General features: G+C 36.2%; 2 protein-coding genes across 3 annotated transcripts; both read left to right on the forward strand.

Annotated features, from left to right (window-relative positions):
• The first annotated feature begins 1,415 nt into the window (after positions 1-1,415).
• LOC146169893 (membrane-spanning 4-domains subfamily A member 8-like) lies at positions 1,416-7,425 on the forward strand. 2 transcript variants are annotated; one of them, XM_083389379.1, is made up of 6 exons: positions 1,416-3,754; positions 4,053-4,229; positions 4,509-4,568; positions 5,490-5,591; positions 5,754-5,909; positions 6,042-7,425. In XM_083389379.1, exons 1-6 carry the CDS (start codon positions 3,647-3,649, stop codon positions 6,144-6,146), a joined length of 708 nt encoding a protein of 235 aa, XP_083245505.1. In that variant the 5' UTR covers positions 1,416-3,646; the 3' UTR covers positions 6,147-7,425. The 2 variants fall into 2 exon arrangements, with proteins under 2 accessions (XP_083245505.1, XP_083245504.1); XM_083389378.1 differs by having other exon boundaries at positions 1,419-3,754; positions 6,039-7,425.
• A 2,560-nt stretch (positions 7,426-9,985) lies between these two features.
• Positions 9,986-13,522, forward strand: LOC146169894 (membrane-spanning 4-domains subfamily A member 8-like). Its single transcript, XM_083389819.1, has 7 exons — positions 9,986-10,144; positions 10,383-10,508; positions 11,507-11,566; positions 11,837-11,938; positions 12,089-12,244; positions 12,375-12,465; positions 12,766-13,522. The coding sequence occupies exons 1-7, from the start codon at positions 10,037-10,039 to the stop codon at positions 13,026-13,028; spliced, it is 906 nt and encodes a 301-aa protein (XP_083245945.1). The 5' UTR covers positions 9,986-10,036; the 3' UTR covers positions 13,029-13,522.
• The last annotated feature ends 7,668 nt before the right edge of the window (positions 13,523-21,190 follow it).

Genomic DNA, 21,190 nt, shown 5'->3' on the forward strand with positions numbered 1-21,190 from the left:
AACTGTGGAAAGGTATTTCTGACTTTTAGAAAAATCGTAAAAAGCTTCTCTGGAAATTACATTTATTCTCTAACGTTTCGGGAACCGTATTGGGTCGCCTTCTTCAGGCTGAATGGCATAGAACGCTCGCAGTACAACCTATGGTGAAACACAAAGGGAAAAAAGGAGAAAAACCGCGAGCACAAAAACGATAAAAAGCAATGTGAGATAGCGAATGACTGTAGCAGTGTAGCATCTATGAATCCCTAAGCACGCAGGTGTCTGAAGCACGCTGAACGCATCACGCATGTTTTCATGTTCAAGGTGTTGCCCTTCTGGTGGAAATTCCACGATTCCCAAAAACTACCCAAACAAATTCGCCGAAAAAGTTGGTGGTGTCGATGCCGATCCTATAGCAGCTACAACACCCAATGTCACAACGTACGCATTTCGGTTCTGTGAAACAGCGGAAGTAATCGGTTGAAGCACGTGCGTGGTGGCAGGCGTCAGAAAATCTCGAGGCAACTCGACTGCAGGGGCGAATGGGAGGGGGGTCATGCAAGAAAATCAGCCATGACTTACAAACTTACGGCAAAAAGCGAAAAAGCCAAAATTTAAGTGATAAAATATAACGCGAGTAGCTATAGTAATACGATGCAAACTCTTGCGTGCAGCGTGATTAAAAAATTGTTTAGCTAAGTTACTCAAACTTTCAATCTAGAGTGAATGACGCAAAGCACGGAGCCATTAATCGAACCGTTTGAAACAAAATAGACCTAGACTTTTGGCGTCAGAAAACCTCAAAGCAGTCAAGTTGAACCAAGCGCTACTATACAGGGCCGGATCTAGGATTTTTTCTTAGGGGGGATGCAAAAAATGTTGCGTCAAAATTACCTTATAAAATAAAGGGATGTTTGTTATACTAATACGACGGAAACGCCCGCATTCAGAGTAAAAAACTACCCTTGTTTGGCTTAGTTTACTCAAACTTTCATTTAGAGAGTGATACGAGACGCAGGCTAAAGCGATTTAAACAAAGTACTTGAAAAAATAAGTTAGATTGGCGTGGAACGGAACAAAATTAGCATTTACCATTTACGTATTGTTACAATATGCTAAAATACAGTTTGGCGTGCATGGCTACGACGCTACTTCCCCCCCCTGGATCAGCCCATGCTCGACTGACGATGCTATGTGGAAGTGACTCAATTAAGTTTTCGGAATTTTACAAAACGGAGCGGCTAACGTTGAACAACACGTACGTTGTCGGGTTGCTTGGCGTTCGGGAAAGTGGATTTTCCGCGAATCGCATTCAGGCGAAATCCCGTGATCGATGACGCCATAAAAAAACGTGACGTTGTGGAATATATAAATTCGCCGGTTAAGACCCCACGTGTCAGTCGTTCACAAAAATGGCAGGTATAGACCTAAAAATTCGTGTGGGAATTTGAAGACTAAATTTTTTACAGAGAAAAGCAAAATTACGGTAGTTAGTTTAAGTGAACTTGAAACCGCCTTCGAACAGAATTTCACTATTGCTTTTCGAATAAAAATCTGTTCCTTAGTAAACGAGAACAATTGAATGTAATTCAACTTATTGCAGGCTGTCCTAAACTTGACATTTGCAGTGTTCATTTGGATCCACTTTTGAGGGTCTCATGGTTAAATAAATGCGCCTATTTTTTTCTTAAGGCAGTTTGGACATATTGGACCACAACAGATGTATATAAGCAATCCATCCTAATAGAGGCTTTACGAAGATGGACACTGTTAGTGTAAATTTGAAGCCACCTTTTGAGGGTCCTTTAGTCTGTCCACTTAAAAAATTGCGAGGAAAGTTTTATCAACTACCTCACGTGCCCTATGCTCGGCGATTAGCGCTAATCGTTTGTCATTCAACGGTGCGACTCTCTTTTATCACGTGCGTCTACAGCAATTATAGTCATTGTTATTGTGTGACAACGCAGCTATCACGAGGCCTCGTCAAACACAGGTGCCCAAAGGCGACCCAGTCAATACATAATAGCGTAATCAGCCTGACTTCGTCGGTTAGACCATCTGTGTAAAGCTGTGATCGGCCAAAACTAGGCCCACGATTGCTTGTGTGGGCGATCTCTGCTCAACGTTGCGTTACACTGTGCAAAGCTATAGCAGTGCATTTAGAAGTATACTGTTTATTGAAGGAAGCACTGTACATGGGATATATTTTAGGGACCGTAGGATAAATTTGAGACACCGTTTACGGAAATAGACACACTTTGCAAAACTACTATATGCGAAGGTGTGAATTGCTTGGTCGACGACAGTTTTGTTCAAACCATCAGTTTACACGCGTTAATCCGAAAGCATTAACAAAGAGTTCGAATTCTATTAACTCAATTAAGTTCAAAAAGGAAGCTAAATTGCTGTCCGACGCCCATAAAGTTTAAAACGCACAGTTTAAGTACAACTTCTCCAAACCTATGAAATTACCTTGTTTGAGAAATGGCTATTAAGTGTAAGCCCGATTCGCTTGGGTATACCCGTTATGGATTATACATCGATTTAAAACATAATGAGTTAGTTAGGCGAATAGCCTTTAGCAATACATAAATATAGGCGTAGTTGTTTAAGGTCTTGTCTAAGAAATAAGTTGTCCGTAAACTTGATAAATAGAGTTCGATCGGTCTATAGATCATCAAAGTCGGTCTATAGATCATCAATATTAAGTCAAAGGTTATGACGAGTTTCATGGTGGAAATTGACGCCATGCTTTCATTGAAGTGCTGTATAGTATATACAGCGATCTTGCTAAGTTGTAGAACAGTTACAAAGAGTGAAAAAACGCTTTCCATCCACCGTTTATCCTCATTGCGCTTACATTAAATATGGTACGTGCGGCTTGCGTAACACATCGCATTTGACGTCATTTCCGGATTAATTACATTGGATCAATAGATGGATGGAGCTAATTTGAGGTGTAATTGATTGTATGACCAATTAGCATGGACGTAAGGCTGCTTATCTAGAATTTACCCAAATCAAACGGTCATTAACTGCTTCGTATAGTTCTAATAATATAATTCGATCAATTAATGCTAAAATAACATTAGTATTGAACAGCAACAGAAACATACGTATACACAAAATAAACAGGAACTAGCTTGCGGTGAGGTTTGAAGGAAGCTAGTCGAGAAAAAAACACCAATGCCCGCTGCTTCCATGGGATGTATTAAACAAGACATGTTATTATATTTACCACGGACATATTGAGTTGAAGTTAAACTTTGAAGCTTAGCACGTAACATTCGCCGATTTGAATTTACCAAAAGCTCAAAAAATAAAATTTGGCATTTAAGACCAACCATGATTCCTACTCAAGTAGTATTTACTAATCGAATTCGCGCAGATTATACTTTGTACGGCGAAGAGTTTAAATTTGAAGCATAAACGTTGTAGTTAGTCTAACAATTTATCAAGCCCGGGCAAAAGGAAGAGGCATTTTGCAAAATTAAAAAAAAAAAAATAGTTATTTTAAACGATCACAAAAAATGATAGTCATACATCTACATGGGCTTTGATATTCATACTAACAGTTTAAATCATACAGCAGTTTATTTGTTTGTTAGTAGGTTGCTTTAGTTTCAATATTTACGAAAATTTAAAAAGTTAAAAAAAAGGACCAAGCATGATTCCTACTCAAGGAGTGGTCCTTCAAGTTCAACAAGGAATGAACCAAAGTGGACAAGCAGACCCGAAGCTGAAAAGCTTTAAAAGGATAATGAGGGGACTGGGGGTGAGATACAGCTCATTACGCTAAAAAAGAAATTATGTAGACCGAAAATTAATTTTCCGGGCATAGCCTATTTTGTTTTGCCGCTATTCTTTGTCGGTTTGCTTTTGTATGCTACAGATTTCGTCCGGAGCTTTATAAACAAAAGTAGACATCGTAGAATCCTTAAATTTTTAAGCATGACCTATTGAGTGGTATGTAGGAGGGCCTTTAGGCGAGGGCCCTTAAGAAAATGCAAACCTGGTATTTTTGTTGCCAGTACCCGTGAATATAGTGACATTTGTTAACAATTTTTTTGCAGTACGCTGAGCTTGTGATCGGACTGATTTGCTCTGTTCTTGGAATTGCGGTTCTGGCCAATGCATACGGTGCTAAGCACTTCAGATATCAATACAATTATCAATCTACCGGCAGTACCTATTCGTGGCAACCCTCGTATACTTTCAATCTCGGAGAGGGACTCTGGTGTGGCGTATGGGTAAGACAAAATATTGATAAAAAAATATTATAATTCGAATATTCATACATATGCAAGTTTTAATTTTATTAACTTTGCATAAATTGAATTTGCCTGAAACATTGGTTTCGAACTGATATACAACCTATCGGAAATACCGCTTTAAAACCGGTGGCTGTATACCTCTTACCCGATAAATTGGATAACGGCTTCGGAAAATATTACGACTCATTAGATATCGCTATTAAGCGTGCAAACTTAGTGCTATGAATAAATAAGTATTTTTTTGTCTGTATGAAGATTGTCATTTCTGGAGCGCTGGGAGTAGCATGCGGAAGAAAGACCCTGACACCTTGCCTGGTATGTTCAATGTTGTATTATATTGTATTGAAATATGTACTATAGTATAGAAAATCACGTACACATCTCGAAGGTTACAAATCACAGTAAACAACATGATCAGACGTTTTGAAACTTTAAACTTGAAGGAATATATATACAAACTAATGACATCACCACTTGCTGTAAAACGAATATTAAGGGCAAGGCCTTCAATAAACAAATGAAGTATTTAAAATCAAAACAAACACAGGAGCACTACAAAATAAAGTACAAGTAAAATGAGATCTAACTACAGAACTTAGTAAACCGAAATTCAGTTTGTTTTGATTTTAAATGATAAATATATTTCACTCATAAAAGCATCAATAGTGTCTCAAAACTGGAGCAAAATATTTTTATCATATAATATCCAAACAAACTGATTTTAGGTATATAAAGTTCTGTACTTAGTTTAGTCTGTATCATTGATAGGCAACCACAATCTTTTTTTTCATTCGGATTCAGGCAGACTCTGCAATTCAAATGTAAATTCTGATTATATGGAATTTAACATTTGTCTGACGTGCAGAACAGAATAACCCGCGATGTTATTAAGCGTTAACGAGCGTCAGTGGCTATCTAAACGCATGAACCGAATGTAAACGAATGCGGGCAATAAACACTATACTATGGAAATTTAGCAATAGTTTAATTTGATATGTTGAGCTTACTGTTGGATCCAGTCGATAAAAAATGCGTTTAGCCAATGGTTCAATCTGAACACAAGTTGGTCCCGCGGTCTAACCCGGATAAGCATATTTATCCCGTCAGTATAAAAGGTTGCAAAGTCCGGAATTGCACCAGGACAAATTTCTATCGAAATAGAATGTTGCTAAATCAGCAGAACTAACTATACACCTAACTATACATACCTATTATAACATTTTTTATTCATTTTAGCTCAACAGCAAGTTGGCGTTTTCAGTTATTGCTGCCTTCTTTTCTATTACTATGTTTTCGACAACAGTTCCAATGTCCATTATGTACAGCGGTTATTATCAGGTAAAGTTGTGCTAATAAAACTAAAGAATTTCGTTTAAAGCAGTATTTTTAACTGAATAATTGAAAATTTGAGAGACCTAATTTATTTTTTTTAAGAAAATCACAGTATATAAAACTTACGTCACTGACTTGCTACTTAAACAAGTTTATCATAAATTACAGCGGTACGGCTACGGAGCTGGAATCGAAGCAACCCTCGCTGTTCTCAGCTTTACAACCTTCATAATTTGCATCGTGAGTGCCAGTTACTGCTGCTGTGGCGCTCCGTCTCTCGGGGGAAATGCACCTTGTTGTGTTGGTTGTTGCGGCGGTAACCAGGTTAGTAAGATTCATAAGTGAAATAAATCGAATGGTGGATGACGTTTTTAATGTAATTCGTCGCATTCTTACACGCAAGTGACATCTAGGCTTGTTTGAGTTTAAACCCATCTGTTACACTTTCAAAAGCAGGGAGGAATGAACGGAGGTCAAGTGATGTACATGAACAATCCCGGAACGCAAAACCAGGCTTTCCAATCCAATTCAGTCACAATGCAAAGTAAGCATCCAATTTAAAATAAAATACTATACGTGCAACAAGACGTCGTACTATTACATTTGCCACATTTACGTCGTATCAACCAATTTAACTATTGTCGAACTTGTATTCTCAATTTTTGTGTATTGCAAAACTGGTATGCTCAACAAATAATTCGAATTCATATTGCCTTATTTAAAGTAACAGATGGCTTGCAGACAAACTGTAACTTTATTTCCTCTTAACGTTTTACTCATGTGCGCAGATGTACAAACAGTTCCGGGTGCAGCGGTAGTACAGGTACCAGTCATGCAGCAACAAGCACCTGGACTGATTCAGCCTCAGTATGTGATTCAGCAGCCCACCACTTCACAACAACAAACACAGCAGCAAGTGGTGACCAATCAGCAACAAGCAAACCCTAATATCCCAAGCAAGGCTGCTGTTGCCAAGCAACAAGAAGCAGCTACTGGTAACCTGCTGGACACGGATAACATTATGTCTTCACCGCCATCGTACGAAATGTAGAAAATAGCGGTTAAAGGCTAACAATGATATACTTTGGCTTGTTTTCTTTCACATTTAATCATTTGTAATGCTTCTTTATATTGTAACCTTACTTTGTCTGATAGCAGGCAGTTGTGAATGCGTAGTTGTAGGTTATTTAGCCTACAGTGCTAAGAGGAAACGCTTTTAGTATCGTAATTCAGACAAAATTCTGTAGTGGATGAAACCACATTTTGTAATGTTAGAAAATAGGCCTCACCATTAGTGACCAAACTATTGTTGAAGAAGATATAAAATTTAACCAATCTTATTAAAAAAGGTGTGTTAACTGTTAACATACAATCCTTCAGAACGGGACTTTACTAAATAGTGTGTTAACGACTTGCTGCAGCTCGTTTAACTTGTTTCTTCAAATTTGTAAATCCTAATTTTCGACCTCGAAATTGAAAAGTTTCGTTCATCTCTAATTATTCTACTGACTAAATCCGCCTATATAAATCTCCATGTGCACAAAGTTAAATCTCAACTTGTAAGTATTTCATTGAACCGATTTACTTCCGGGTGGCGATAGCTTACAGCCTGGTTGTGCATTCTTTACGATCTGTCAGCCAGTTATTAACAAGCAACAACAAAAATGCACGAGCACAATCACAATAATTACCCCATGTTAAGTCAAAAGTTGCCTTTTGAAACCAGTGTTCTGCCAGGTTTTTCGCTGTTCGTATGTGAAAAGTGCAATTGTGTCTATTTTTTGTATTGTTTGTTGCTTGTAATATTGATGCACATCCATACAACCAAACAATTATCTTGCCTGTCGTGGCCGTCGTTCATTATCGCTAAGCTAGATTGCATCTTCAGCACACCTTGTGAATATGCCACTCTCGACAAATTTGTCTGGGAGGTTAATTTAACATGTTTCTAGTTTGTATCTTATTTAATTACGCAAAACAACTGTACCATAGTATACCCGGTAATTTCCACATGAATTTGCCAAAGTTTTAAACGTAATAACTGACGCACAGTACCATTTCCCTAACCCTATGAAATTACTTCATTAGCCAGGTAAATAGCCTCGAGAAATTCCTATTAACTACAACCTTTTTTGAGCTGCGAACCGGTTAAAAAAACTAAGATTTTATGCCTTAAAAAAATAAAAGTTCAGTAAAAGAAATTTATTACAACCTTTTTCTAATGAAAACTTAGATCTTGTTTTGCCGCAACGAGATGCTCTTACCCAGGAATTATATACCTAATGAAAACCGCAATACGCCCCTCACGTCCAGTCTGTTTCGCGGTTACGTCTTCGTTGCTCCCATGACAGGAAATTAACACTCGCATACGCAAGACGTCGGAAATGGCAGAAAAGTATTTACGGCTTTTATTATGGATCAAAGTTCTATGACAAGGCCGTCATTGCTAAAGTAGTTATATTAAATGTTTTTTCAGACAGCGATCAATTTGCAATGTCCACCACTTGGTCCTCTTGTCGCACAGTTCAAGTCAATTCACCCGTTTCGAAAATAAACGTATTACGGATTCATCTATTTGCAGTCCTTATAGGGTCTTTAGCGCTTTAATCCTACAGTAATATACCACCCAAGCGAATGCTTTCAAGGTAGAAAAGCACTTGCTTAGGTTCGTTTTTTTCTTCGCTGAAAGTGGAAATGCCGCTTTATTAACGCGTTTCTCACATAACTTACGTTTGTCTTTAAATGCAGCCACCCTGCCTGCCAACTTAAATACACTTGTCATTTTCCTCTGAGGTGAAATATTTATTTCGTTGAGGAGTTTGAATATGTCACTCAAGTTAGCAAGTTTGAAACCCATTTATCATCAATACATTTGTGGCAATTGTGAATGTTTCTGCAATAGGAATCGTTGCAGTGGTTCACGCAATTCAAACACCCGTTTATTGATTTCCTTGAGAGAGCCACCTTACTTTTATGTGCAAAAAATGCTCTGCATTCATGTCCTAACATAGCTGCTCCGGGTGGTAACTGCATGTACTTTGATTGGGTTGATCATTTTTACTATATCGTCGATTACACTACGAAGCTACAGTGATAATTTTTAGCCAGTCAGCATTTCTCTGTGAATAATACAATGAGTAGTTGCGACCTCCTTCATCCGAACTGTCAAACCAGACAGGCGGACAATCAAGGCTGTAGCTCCACTAGTGAATACACCGACACAAAAAGACCAGTACGTACAGTTTGGGTTAAAATCAAAATTTTAATTTTGCAAACTTGCTACGGACCGGTAACAAACACCTCGCGGACCGGCGGTTGCCGACCACTGCTATAGATCATCAAGCCGATGGCTATGACGAGTATCACGGTGGAAATCGACGTCGAACTTCCATTGAAGTGCTATAGAACATACAGCGATCTTTACTAAGTTGTAGAAGAGTTATAAAGAGTGTAGAAAACGCTTTGCACCCATCGTTTATCGGCTCGATAGATGGATAGAGCTAATTTAAGGTGGGTTTGATCATATGACCAAATAACATTGATGTAAATTTAACGGCCATTAACTGCTCGATAGATGGTAAGAGCTAATTTAAGGTGGTTTTGATCGTATGATCAAATAACATTGACGTAAATCGCACGCCCATTACCTGCTCGATAGATGGATAGAGATAATTTAAGGTGGTTTTGATCGTATGGCCAAATAACATTAATGTATATCGAACGGTCATTAAGTGCTTCGTAGTTCTACAAATAGAATTCGATCAATTAATGTTAAAATAACTTTAATATTGAATAGCAACATAAACACACATATACACAGCGTGTGTTCTGTGATCAAGCACTTTTGAAGTCGTTCTGGCCAACGATAACGGCGCCAGTAATCAGTCAACCTACCCAGGATTGTAGTGCAACCAAGACCCGGCTTGACAAACTACTAGCTTGCGGTGAGGTTTGAAGGAAGCGAGTCGAGAAAAAAACACCAATGCCTGCTGCTTCCAAAATGGGATGTATTGAACAGGACAGGTTATTATATTTACCACGTACACATTGAGTAGGTGTTGAAGCTAAATTTTGAAGCTTAGCACGTAGCATTAGCCGATTTTAATTTACAAAAGAAAAAATAAACTGTGGCAATTTAGACCAACCATGATTCCTACTCGAGTAGTATTTACTAATCCTATTCACGCACATTAGAGTTTAAATTTGAAGCCTCAACATTGTGGTTCGACTAACAATTTACCAAAGCCCGGACTGAAGGAGGAGGCATTTTGCAAAGTTGAAAAAATAAATAAAGAGTTATTGGACACGATCACAAAAAATGATAGGCATACATCAACATGGGCTTTGGTATTCATTCTAACAGTTTGAATCATATAGAGGTTTATTTGTTTCTAGGTTGCTTAAGTTTCAATATTTACCAAAATTTAAAAAGTTTCAAAAAAAGATCAAGCATGATTCCTACTCAGGGAGTAGTCCTTCATGTCCAACAAGGAATGAACCAAAGTGGACAAACAAACCCGAAGCTGAGAAGCTTCAAGAAGATAATGCGGGGACTGGGGGTGAGCTACTTGATAAAGCCCGAAACGTTCAAACAGAAATTACGCGCATTACTTTAAATTCTAGAAAACTTCTGCCTTATAAAAGTTATAAAGGGCTGGCCTCTTGATGTTTTTTCGTCCAATATATATTTTTATTCACGTAATAGTGATCCAAACAATAATAAATGTTACAAAAGATAATAGTAAAATTTTCAAGTATACGTCACTAAAGGTAAATTTTTAAACAATTTTTTTGAAGTACGCTGAGCTTGTCATCGGATTGATTTGCTCAGTTCTTGGAATTGCGGCCCTGGCCAATGCATACGGTGCTAAGCACTTCAGATATAAATACAATCTCGGAGAGGGCCTCTGGTGTGGCGTATGGGTAAGTCAAAATATTGATAAAAAGCTATTATTATTATTGGATTACCAAAGCCCATAGGCCTACAAATGCAAGTTTTAATTTTATTAATTTTGCCTTTGCCTAAAACAGGGGTCGGCAACCTTTTTCCAGTCGCGGGCCAAAACCAAACTCAGAAAGGTCTCTGCGGGCCGCACAAAGTGTGTACTAAGAATTGTGTTAATAAAATGTTAGAACAACTGTAAATCAGGCGAGTCTCGAGTCTTTCGTTTTTAATTATAAGGAGGCAGTAAGTGTTTACGCAAAGCGCATAAAAAAAGCGTTTGTTTGGTTTGAAATTCGAGTTCACACGTCGTCATCCATGCTACTAATGAAAAGTATAATAAAACTACTTTGAGGGAACGCCATAACATTTAAAGTTAATCTTGCTTAGTGTTTGTTAACGTTTTTAAGCGAGGGCACACTTCGCGAGCGAAGCGAGCGCGATTTTATTTTGGTGTAGCGGCATTTCTTTTAAAATTCTTGCAAGTTTTCATTACATTGCCGAAAATAAAAAAAAATGTATATTAAAGAATATTTGTGAATATGTTTTCCGTATGTCCGCGTCGCACTTAATAGCCTTCCACGACGCAAGGGTAAGGAAGCGCGAAATCTAGTTGAAAAGACAGCATCAAAACGTAAACAAACCGGATATAGGATGATCATTCGCGCGAAGCGCGAAAATTTTTGAACTTGAGTAGTTAAAATGTATGTGAAATTGATTTGTGTCCAATTTGTCAAAGAGGCGGCGGGCCGGATGAATTACATCGGCCGGCCGGATCCGGCCCGCGGGCCGTAGGTTGCCGACCCCTGGCCTAAAACATCGGTTTCGGTCTTAAACTGATATACAATTTATCTGAGATCCCCAAGTCAACCCAATTACCGTATACCTCTTGTATAACCTTCGACGCATTGGACATCGCTTTTAGGCGCACAAACTTAGTGCTTTGAATAAATAAGTAAATATTTTTGTCTTTATAAAGATTGTCATTTCTGGAGCACTGGGAGTAGCATGCGAAAAGAAGACCCTGACACCTTGCCTGGTATGCTGTATTGTATTGAAAATCGGAAAAAGTTTTATTTGATATGTTGTCGCTTCCTGATGGATCCAGTCGATAAAAAATGCGTTTAAATGGTGGTTCCATCTGTATACACAAATTTGGCCCGCGCTCCAACACGGATAAGCATATTTATCCCGTCGGTGTAAAGAGTTGAACACTACTAAATTGCACAAGGACAAATTTCTGTTGAAATATAGTGTTGATAAATCACCAGAACTACATACCTATTATAACATTTTTTATTCATTTTAGCTCAACAGCAAGTTGGCGTTTTCAGTTATTGCTGCCTTCTTTTCTATTACTATGTTTTTGACAACAGTTCCAATGTCCATTATGTACAGCAGTTATTATCAGGTAAAGTTGTGCTAATAAAACTGAAGAATTTCGTTTAAAGTAGTGGTTTTTAAAGCGGGAGACTTAATTTGTTTTTTCAAAAAGAAAATCACAGTATATAAAACTTACGTCACTGACTTGCTACTTAAATAAGTTTATCATAAATTACAGCGGTACGTTTACGGAGCTGAAATCGAAGCAATCCTCGCTGTTCTCAGCTTTACAACCATCATAATTTGCATAGTGAGTGCCAGTTACTGCTGCTGTGGAGCTCCGTCTCTTGACGGAAACGCAACTTGTTGTGTTGGTTGTTGCGGCGGTAACCAGGTTAGTAAGATTTATAAGTGAAATAAAATCGAATGGTGGATGACGTTTTTAATGTAACTCGTCGCATGTTTACACGCAAGTGACATCTAGGCTTGTTTGAGTTTAAACCCATCTGTTACACTTTCAAAAGCAGGGAGGAATGAACGGAGGTCAAGTGATGTACATGAACAATCCCGGAACGCAAAACCAGGCTTTCCAATCCAATCCCGTCATAATGCAAAGTAAGCATCCAATTTAAAATAAAATACTATAGTGCAATAAGACGTGGTACTATTACATTTGCCACATTTACGTACTGTGCACAAAATGAAAACCGTTAAAAATTTATCAAAGATTTGTAAAGCAATATCAACCAATTTAACTATTGTCTAACTGGTAATACTCATTTTTTTGTGTATTCATTTTTTTGTGTACTGGTATGCTCAACAAGTAATTCGGTAATATATTGCGTTATTTAAACAGAAAGTTTGGCAGACAGACTTCAACTTTATTTCCTCTTAACGTTTTACTCATGTGCGCAGATGTACAAACAGTTCCGGGTGCAGCAGTAGTACAGGTACCAGTCATGCAGCAACAAGCACCTGGAATGATGCAGCCTCAGTATGTGATTCAGCAGCCCTCTACTTCACAGCAACAAACACAGCAGCAAGTGGTGACCAATCAGCAACTAGCAAACCCTTATACCCCAAGCGAGGCTGCTGTTGCCAAGCAACAAGAAGCAGCAACTGGTAACCTGCTGGACACAGACAATATTATGTCTTCACCGCCATCGTACGAAATCTAGAAAATAGCGGTGAAAGGCTGACAATGATATACTTTGGCTTGTTTTCTTTTACATTTCATCATTCGTAATGCTTCTTTATATTGTAACCTTACTTTGCCTGGTAGCAGAAAGTTATGAGCACGTAGGTAGGCATATATGTTGTGCAGCCAACAGTGCTAAGAGAAAACGCTCTTAATAATTTATTTAAAATTCAGGGGTTAAAACTAAATTTTTATAACGTTAGATAATAGGCTTGCAACGTGTACAAAGGTAAATGTCAACTTGGAAGTCGTTTATAGAAAGGATTTACTCCCAGTTTGCTATAGCTTACAGCCCGGTTGTGCATTCTTTACGATCTGTCAGCCAGTTGTTAACAACCAACAACAAAAAAACACAAGCACAATCTCAATAATTATACCTATTATTGTGAGCACAATCATAATAATAAGTTAAGTCAGATTTAATTTTCCGTTTGATGCCAGTGTTCCTTCAGGTTATTCGCCGTTCGTATGTAAAAAGTGCAATTGTGTCTATTTTTTGTATTGTTTGTTGCTTGTAATATTGATGCACATATAAAAAACAAAACAGTTATCTTGCCCGTCGTGGCCGTCGTTCATTATCGCTAAACTAGATTGCATCTTTACCACAGCTTGTGAATGTGCCTCTCTCGGCAAGTTCGTATGGATGTCAATTTAACATGTTTCTATTTTGTATTTGTTTAATACGCAGTGAACAACTGTAGGCTACCATAGTATACCAGGTAATTTTCACATATATTTGCGAAAGTTTTAAACGGAATCACTGTCGCCCAGTACCATTGCCCTAACCCTATGAAACTACTTTATTAGCCAGGAAAATAGCCTCGAGAAATGCCTATTACCTATAACCATTTTTGCACTGCCGACCGGTTAAAAAAACTAAGATTTTATCATTGACCGGCCTAAAAAAATAAAAGTTCATTAAAATAAATTAATTACAACCTTTTTCCAATGATAACTTTTGAGCTTGTTTTGTTGCAACGAGATTCTCTTACCCAGGAATTATATACCTAATGAAAACCGCAATACGCCCCTCACGTCCAGTCTGTTTCGCGGTAACGTCTTCGTTGCTGCCATCGCAGAAAATCCAGACTCGGAAGTCGCATACGCAAGGCGTCGGAAATGGCGGAAAACTATTTACGCTTTTATGGAAAGGTCAAAGTTGTCTGGCAAGGCCGTCATACAAAACATTGCTAAAGTAGTTATATTAAGTGTACATTTCAGACAACCATCAATTTGCAATGTCCAGCACTTGTTCCTCTTGTCGCACAGTTGAGGTCAATTCACCGCTCTCGAAAATAAACGTATTACGGATCCATCTATTTGCAGTCCTACGGTCTTTAGAGCTTGAACCCTACAATAATATACCACCCAAGCGACAGCTTTCATGGTAAAAAACTACTTGCTTAGGTTCGTTTTCTTTCAAAGACTTTGCTGAAAGTGGAAATGCCGCTTTATTAACGCGTTTTTCCCATAAATTACGTTTGTCTTTAAATGCAGTCACCCTATCTGCCAACTTGAATACACTTGTCATTTTACCCTGAGGTGAAATATTTAGTTCGTTGAGCAGAGTGGATAAGTCACTCAAGTTGGCAAGTTTGAAACCCAATTTTCATCAATATATTTGTGGCAAGATGTAAATGTTTCTCCAATAGGAATGTTTGCAGTGGTTCACGCAATTCAAACACTCGTTTATTGATTTTCTTGTGAGAGCCACCTTACTCTTATGTGCAAAAAATGCTCTACATTCATGTCCTAACATAGCTGCTCCGGGTGGTAACTGCATGTACTTTGATTGGGTTGATCATTTTAACTATATCGTCGATTACACTACGAAGCTCCGGTGATAATTTTTAGCCAGACAGCATTTCTCTGTGAATAATACAATGAGTAGTTGCGACCTCCTTTATTCGAACTGTCAAACCAGACAGGCGGACAATCAAGCCTGCAGCCCCATTCGTGCACACACCGACATAAAAGTAACCGTACGTACAGTTTGATTTGAAATAAATATTTAATTTGGAAACCCTGCTACGTATACCGGTAACGAACTCCTCGCTGACCGGCGGTTGCCGACCACTGCTACAGATCATCAAGTCGATGGTTATCACGAGTATCACGATGGAAATCGACGTCGTACTTCCATTAAAGTGCTATAGTATATACAGCGATCTTGCTAAGCTGTAGAGCAGTTATTGAAAAAAAAAACGCTTTCCATCCACCGTGTATCCTTATTCCCATTTATTGTGTTACGTGCGACTTGCGTAACATATAGCATTTAACGTCATTTCCTAATTTGAGATGATTATGATTGTATGACTAATTAACATGGACGTAAGGATGCTTTATATAGAAGTTAACCAAATCGAACGGCCATTAACTGTTTCCTAATTCCAATAATAGCAGGCGTTTAACTAATATTAAGACAGCATTTGTATTGAACAGGACAGATTATTATATTTATCAAGGACACGTTACGTAGGAGGTCATACCTTTTGTTGAGATATACCTGGAAGCTTAACACGTAACCTATAAGAGAATCCAGATTACATCGAATAGTTAGATAATTTAAATGTACATAAGCTCAAACACTAAAGTGTGACACTTAAAATCACTTTCTAAGTGGCATATTGTCATTTTTAGACGAGATAAAAAATAACACTTTTCCAAGATTACCTTTGTGATGTAGGCTATTGCAATTTTACTTTCTATAATTTAAGTTACGGGCAAAGTGGTATGTGTGTGTGTCGTGCAGTCAAAGTTTGACGTAAAAAGTAATTTCCTGTACAAATTCTGTTTCACAATTTAATTAGCTATGATTACGTATGGCATAAACCTAAAAAATAAATAACTGAATTTCATCTTTAAAATATTTTGTAGTTGCTTTGCGTTCCATATTTAACGGTGAAGCGAAGAGTTTAAATTCGAAAAAAAAATGGTTAAAGGTTATAATTTTGTAAACTTCTAAAAATGAATAAAGAGTTATTAGAAACGGTCATAAGAAAGATACGCATGGTTGATCTACATGGGCTTTGATATTCATTCCAAAAGCTTGAATCATATAGTAGTTCATTTGTATGTAGGTTGCCTTAATTAGTCTTAATTATTACGTACATTGAAGCAGTTTTAAAAAAGAACAAGCATGATTCCTACTCAGGGATTTGTCGTCCAAGTCCAACAAGGAATGAACCAAAGTGGACAGGCAGACCCGAAGCTGAAACGCTTCAAGAAGATAATGAGCGGCCTAGGGGTGAGATTTACTTACTGAAGTCCGACACCTTCAAGCAGAAATAACCTTGTGCTTTTATCGAAACATAACCCCTAAACACATCGCAGTAAAATCTAAAACGGTAGGGATAAGGTATGGGACGATTGGGTACCGCTGTTGTGGCGCAGGACTGTTTACATTAGCAGTGGGTGATGGGAGGAGGGGGGATTGAAAGTTGCGTTAAGGATGATTATTAGGGTGATTATTTTTTGGCTTGTCAAAAAAAGTTAAAATTTTGTCAAAATTTACTCGTTAGGTCAAGATTTGTCAAAAATTTTCAAGTCAAAATCGAATAAAAATGCACATCAATTGTTTACAAAATAAAAAAAAAACTATAGCCCGCTTTTTGAAATTTATCGTTTAATTTCATCAAAAAAATTTAGCTTTGATTTATGTTCAAAGTCATTTTAACCGTATTATATCTTTATTAAAGCAATATACGGTATAAAAACGCGTGATTAACAACGCTAAGGTTATTTAAATCAATGTATTTCTAGCAGGTCAAAATTTTGTCAAAATAAATTATTTTTAGGTCATAATGTTTCAAAATTTCAGTTTTTCAGGTCAAAATTTCCTATTTTTGAGGTAAATAATCGCCCCAATGTAATAATCGCCCTAATGATTAGTAATGATGTTTTCGGTGGCATTTAGGGTTACGTATGACCTGGTTTAAATTTTACGCTGGCGGTTTATATCTCATTCCGATTTTGTTTTGTTTTTCGAATTAGTTGTTAGTGTAATTTTGATTTAATTACGTACTTAGTTATATTCCGACATAGATGTTATTTCAATTTCGTTATTATTACCGGAGTCCGGTTAGATTTTATTGTTAGACGTGCGAAATATAATACTTGCAAATAGAATATTTTGCCAGTTTAATAGTTAACGTGTTTCAAACACTCGATTTTGACTCCGGTGCGATGGAAATGGGTTATACTGGGACTTGACTTTGGATATAGCTGGTAATTACATTCCTTCCACTGCAAGTCGCACCGTGCCGACAAAAGCTAATCTTTAAAAAAAATCTCGGAACTTATTTATGCTTGAAATTCGAAAAAACTTCTACATTGTAAAGTTAAAGCGGCTACCTTGTTGTTATTTGCCAAATAGCAAAATAAAAAATAATAAATGTTGCAAAAGACGATGAGAATTTTTTTTTAGAAATAAAAACCTGCTGTTTTTAAAATAATTAAACAATTTATTTTTGCAGTACGCTGAACTTGTGATCGGACTAATTTGCTCAGTTCTTGGAATTGCGGTTCTGGCCAATGCATACGGTGCTAAGCACTTCAGATATCAATACAATTATCAATCTACGGGCAGTACCTATTCGTGGCAACCCTCGTATAAGTTTAATCTCGGAGAGGGACTCTGGTGTGGCGTATGGGTAAGACAAAATATTGATAAAAGAATAATTATTAGAATATTAAAGCCCATGCAGAAGTAGGTATCATTTTAAACGTTTCGAACATCTCTTTATGGATATTGAAAATGAATAAAGGGTGATTCTAAAGTCTAAACGTTCAAAATGCTACCTAACGTGTGCCCTTGTCCGTTAGCAACGGTTAAAATTTCATCAAATTAAGTTATAAGATGGCCGTATACCTCTTACCCGACATATTGGGTAACGATATCGGAAAATATTACGACGCATTATACATCGCTTTTCAGCGCGCAATTAGTGCTATGAATATATAAGTAAATATTGTAATATAAATCAAAAACAGCTCTTCTGGTAATTATTACGAGCGTTCAGTGTCATTCACCCTGACGAAGGCGGCTTGCATAGGTTGCCGAAACGTTGGTTTAGAATTAAAATTACCAGAGGAGCTGTTTTTGATTTGCATTATCATGCCTGGTAGCAACAGTTTATATAAGTAAATATTGTTTTGTCTTTATGAAGATTGTCATTTCTGGAGCACTGGGAATAGCCTGCGGAAGAAAGACCCTCACACCTTCCCTGGTATGCTGTATTGTATTGAAATATGAACAAGCATAGATCACCACGTGCATATGACAGAGGTTACAAATCCAGTAAACATCAAGACAAGATGTTTCCAAACTTTAAAGGAATATTTATATGTATATATAGTATATATATACATGCAACCCATAATGATATCACTTAAATGCAACTTAATGGCATCTTGTTCAGGAAAGGAACAAAATAAAATAATTAAAAAAACACAAAAGCACTACAAAATAAAGTACAGGTAAAATAAGATAACTATAGGGAATAAGACTTAAACTAAGTACAGACCTTAGTAAACCGAAAATCAGTTTGTTTGGATATTATATGATTAATATACTTAACCCCTAAAAGCATCATCAGTATCTAAAAACTGAAAATATGTTTATCAGTTTAATTTTATCACTGATGTCCAGAAATCGTTTTTTTTTTATACGAATTCAGTTAGATTCTTATTTTCACCATTAAACTTATGAACAGATCCATATATAGTGTTCCAAGGTAGATTCTGTTATTCGAAAGAAAAATATGATTGTATAAAAACTAACAACTGTCCGACGCGAAAAACACGATAACTGACGTGAAGTGAATAAGCATTAAGTGCGTCAGCCGTTGAACCATCGACAAACATTTACCTACTGCCAATAGACTCTGGCAATAATTACTATACTATATTGAAATTGATTAAGTAATACACTAAAGCACACATCAGGCACTTGTACAATACATGGCCAGTGTGATAAATTTTTGATTAAATCTGCCATACAGCCTATAACAGGGAACACACAATAAAACTTGCTGGAGGTTTAATCTGGATACACAAATTTGGCCCGCGGCCCAACCCAGATAGGCATATTTATCCCGTCAGCATAGAAGGTTACACAACCTTGAATTGCACAATAACATTTTATTGAAATATAGGATTGTTAAATCAAGCAGAATTAAATGCTCAATTCCCCCAAACTCATATTATTTTCTTTAGCTGTACAGCAAATTGGCGTTTTCAGTTATTGGTGCCTTCTTTTCTATTACCATGTTTTCGAGTGCAATTCCAATGGCCATCATCTTCAGCGACTATTATGAGGTAAAGTTATGATAATTTAACGAATTTCGCTTAAAGAAATGTTTTTTTAACTGTTTTTAACTGAAGAACCCTCTGGCTTATTAAGTTTTTGAGGACCTAAATCATTTTTAATAAAAAATAACAGTATGTAATTAAATGTTTTTTTAACTGAAGAACCCTCTGGCTTATTAAGTTTTTGAGGACCTAAATAATTTTTAATAAAAAATAACAGTATATAATTAAATGTTTTTTTAACTGAAGAACCCTCTGGCTTATTAAGTTTTTGAGGACCTAAATCATTTTTAATAAAAAATAACAGTATATAATTAAATGTTTTTTTAACTGAAGAACCCTCTGGCTTATTAAGTTTTTGAGGACCTAAATCATTTTTAACAAAAAATAACAGTATATAATTAAATGTTTTTTTAACTGAAGAACCCTCTGGCTTATTAAATTTTTGAGGACCTTAATAATTTTAAATAAAATATAACAGTAAATAATTAAAATGTTTTTTTAACTGAAGAAACCTCTGGCTTATTAAGTTTTTGAGGACCTAAATCATTTTTAATAAAAAATAACAGTATGTAATTAAATGTTTTTTTAACTGAAGAAGCCTCTGGCTTATTAAGTTTTTGAGGACCTAAATAATTTTTAATAAAAAATAACAGTAATGTTTTTTTAACTGAAGAACCCTCTGGCTTATTAAGTTTTTGAGGACCTAAATCATTTTTAATAAAAAATAACAGTATATAATTAAATGTTTTTTTAACTGAAGAACCCTCTGGCTTATTAAGTTTTTGAGGACCTACATAATTTAATAAAAAATAACAGTATGTAATTAAATGTTTTTTTTAACTGAAGAACCCTCTGGCTTATTAAATTTTTGAGGACCTTAATAATTTTAAATAAAATATAACAGTAAATAATTAAAATGTTTTTTTAACTGAAGAAACCTCTGGCTTATTAAGTTTTTGAGGACCTAAATCATTTTTAATAAAAAATAACAGTATATAATTAAATGTTTTTTTAACTGAAGAACCCTCTGGCTTATTAAGTTTTTGAGGACCTAAATAATTTAATAAAAAATAACAGTATGTAATTAAATGTTTTTTTTAACTGAAGAACCCTCTGGCTTATTAAGTTTTTGAGGACCTAAATAATTTTTAATAAAAAATAGCAGTATATAATTAAATGTTTTTTTAACTGAAGAACCCTCTGGCTTATTAAGTTTTTGAGGACCTAAATAATTTTTAATAAAAAATAGCAGTATATAATTAAATGTTTTTTTAACTGAAGAACCCTCTGGCTTATTAAGTTTTTGAGGACCTAAATAATTTTTAATAAAAAATAACAGTATATAATTAGTCTGCCACTGAAATTAGAACTCATGTAAACCTACATTGTAGGCTACACAATTTGTAATATATTAATTAACAATAAAATTCAAAAAATTATTTCCTCCGTTAAATGTAATTTATACGTCTAAAAATGCAAAGAACTCCAGATATATTTTCATCATATAAACAGTTAAGTAAACTCGTCCAGTTAAGAGCGGTATTTTGACAGAATACACTAAAAACTTAACATATGGCGGGCAAACTGTTTCACAGGAAATAAACTAACAAATAATTATTTAGTGAAAGTCAAGTAATTAGTCCGAAAAACTTAAGTCACTTTTTTTGTAGTATTGTAATGCCATAAGTCACGGAATTGACACTTAAAAAAAATGTAAAAACCGATAAAAAATTACAGCAATACGGCTACGGAGCTGGAATCGAAGCAACGCTTGCTGTTCTCAGCTTTACAACCTTTATAATTTGCATCGTGAGCGCCAGTTACTGCTGC

This window comes from Ascidiella aspersa, chromosome 1, assembly GCF_963924565.1.
Source record: "Ascidiella aspersa chromosome 1, kaAscAspe10.2, whole genome shotgun sequence".
NCBI classification, from domain to species: Eukaryota; Metazoa; Chordata; class Ascidiacea; order Phlebobranchia; family Ascidiidae; genus Ascidiella; species Ascidiella aspersa.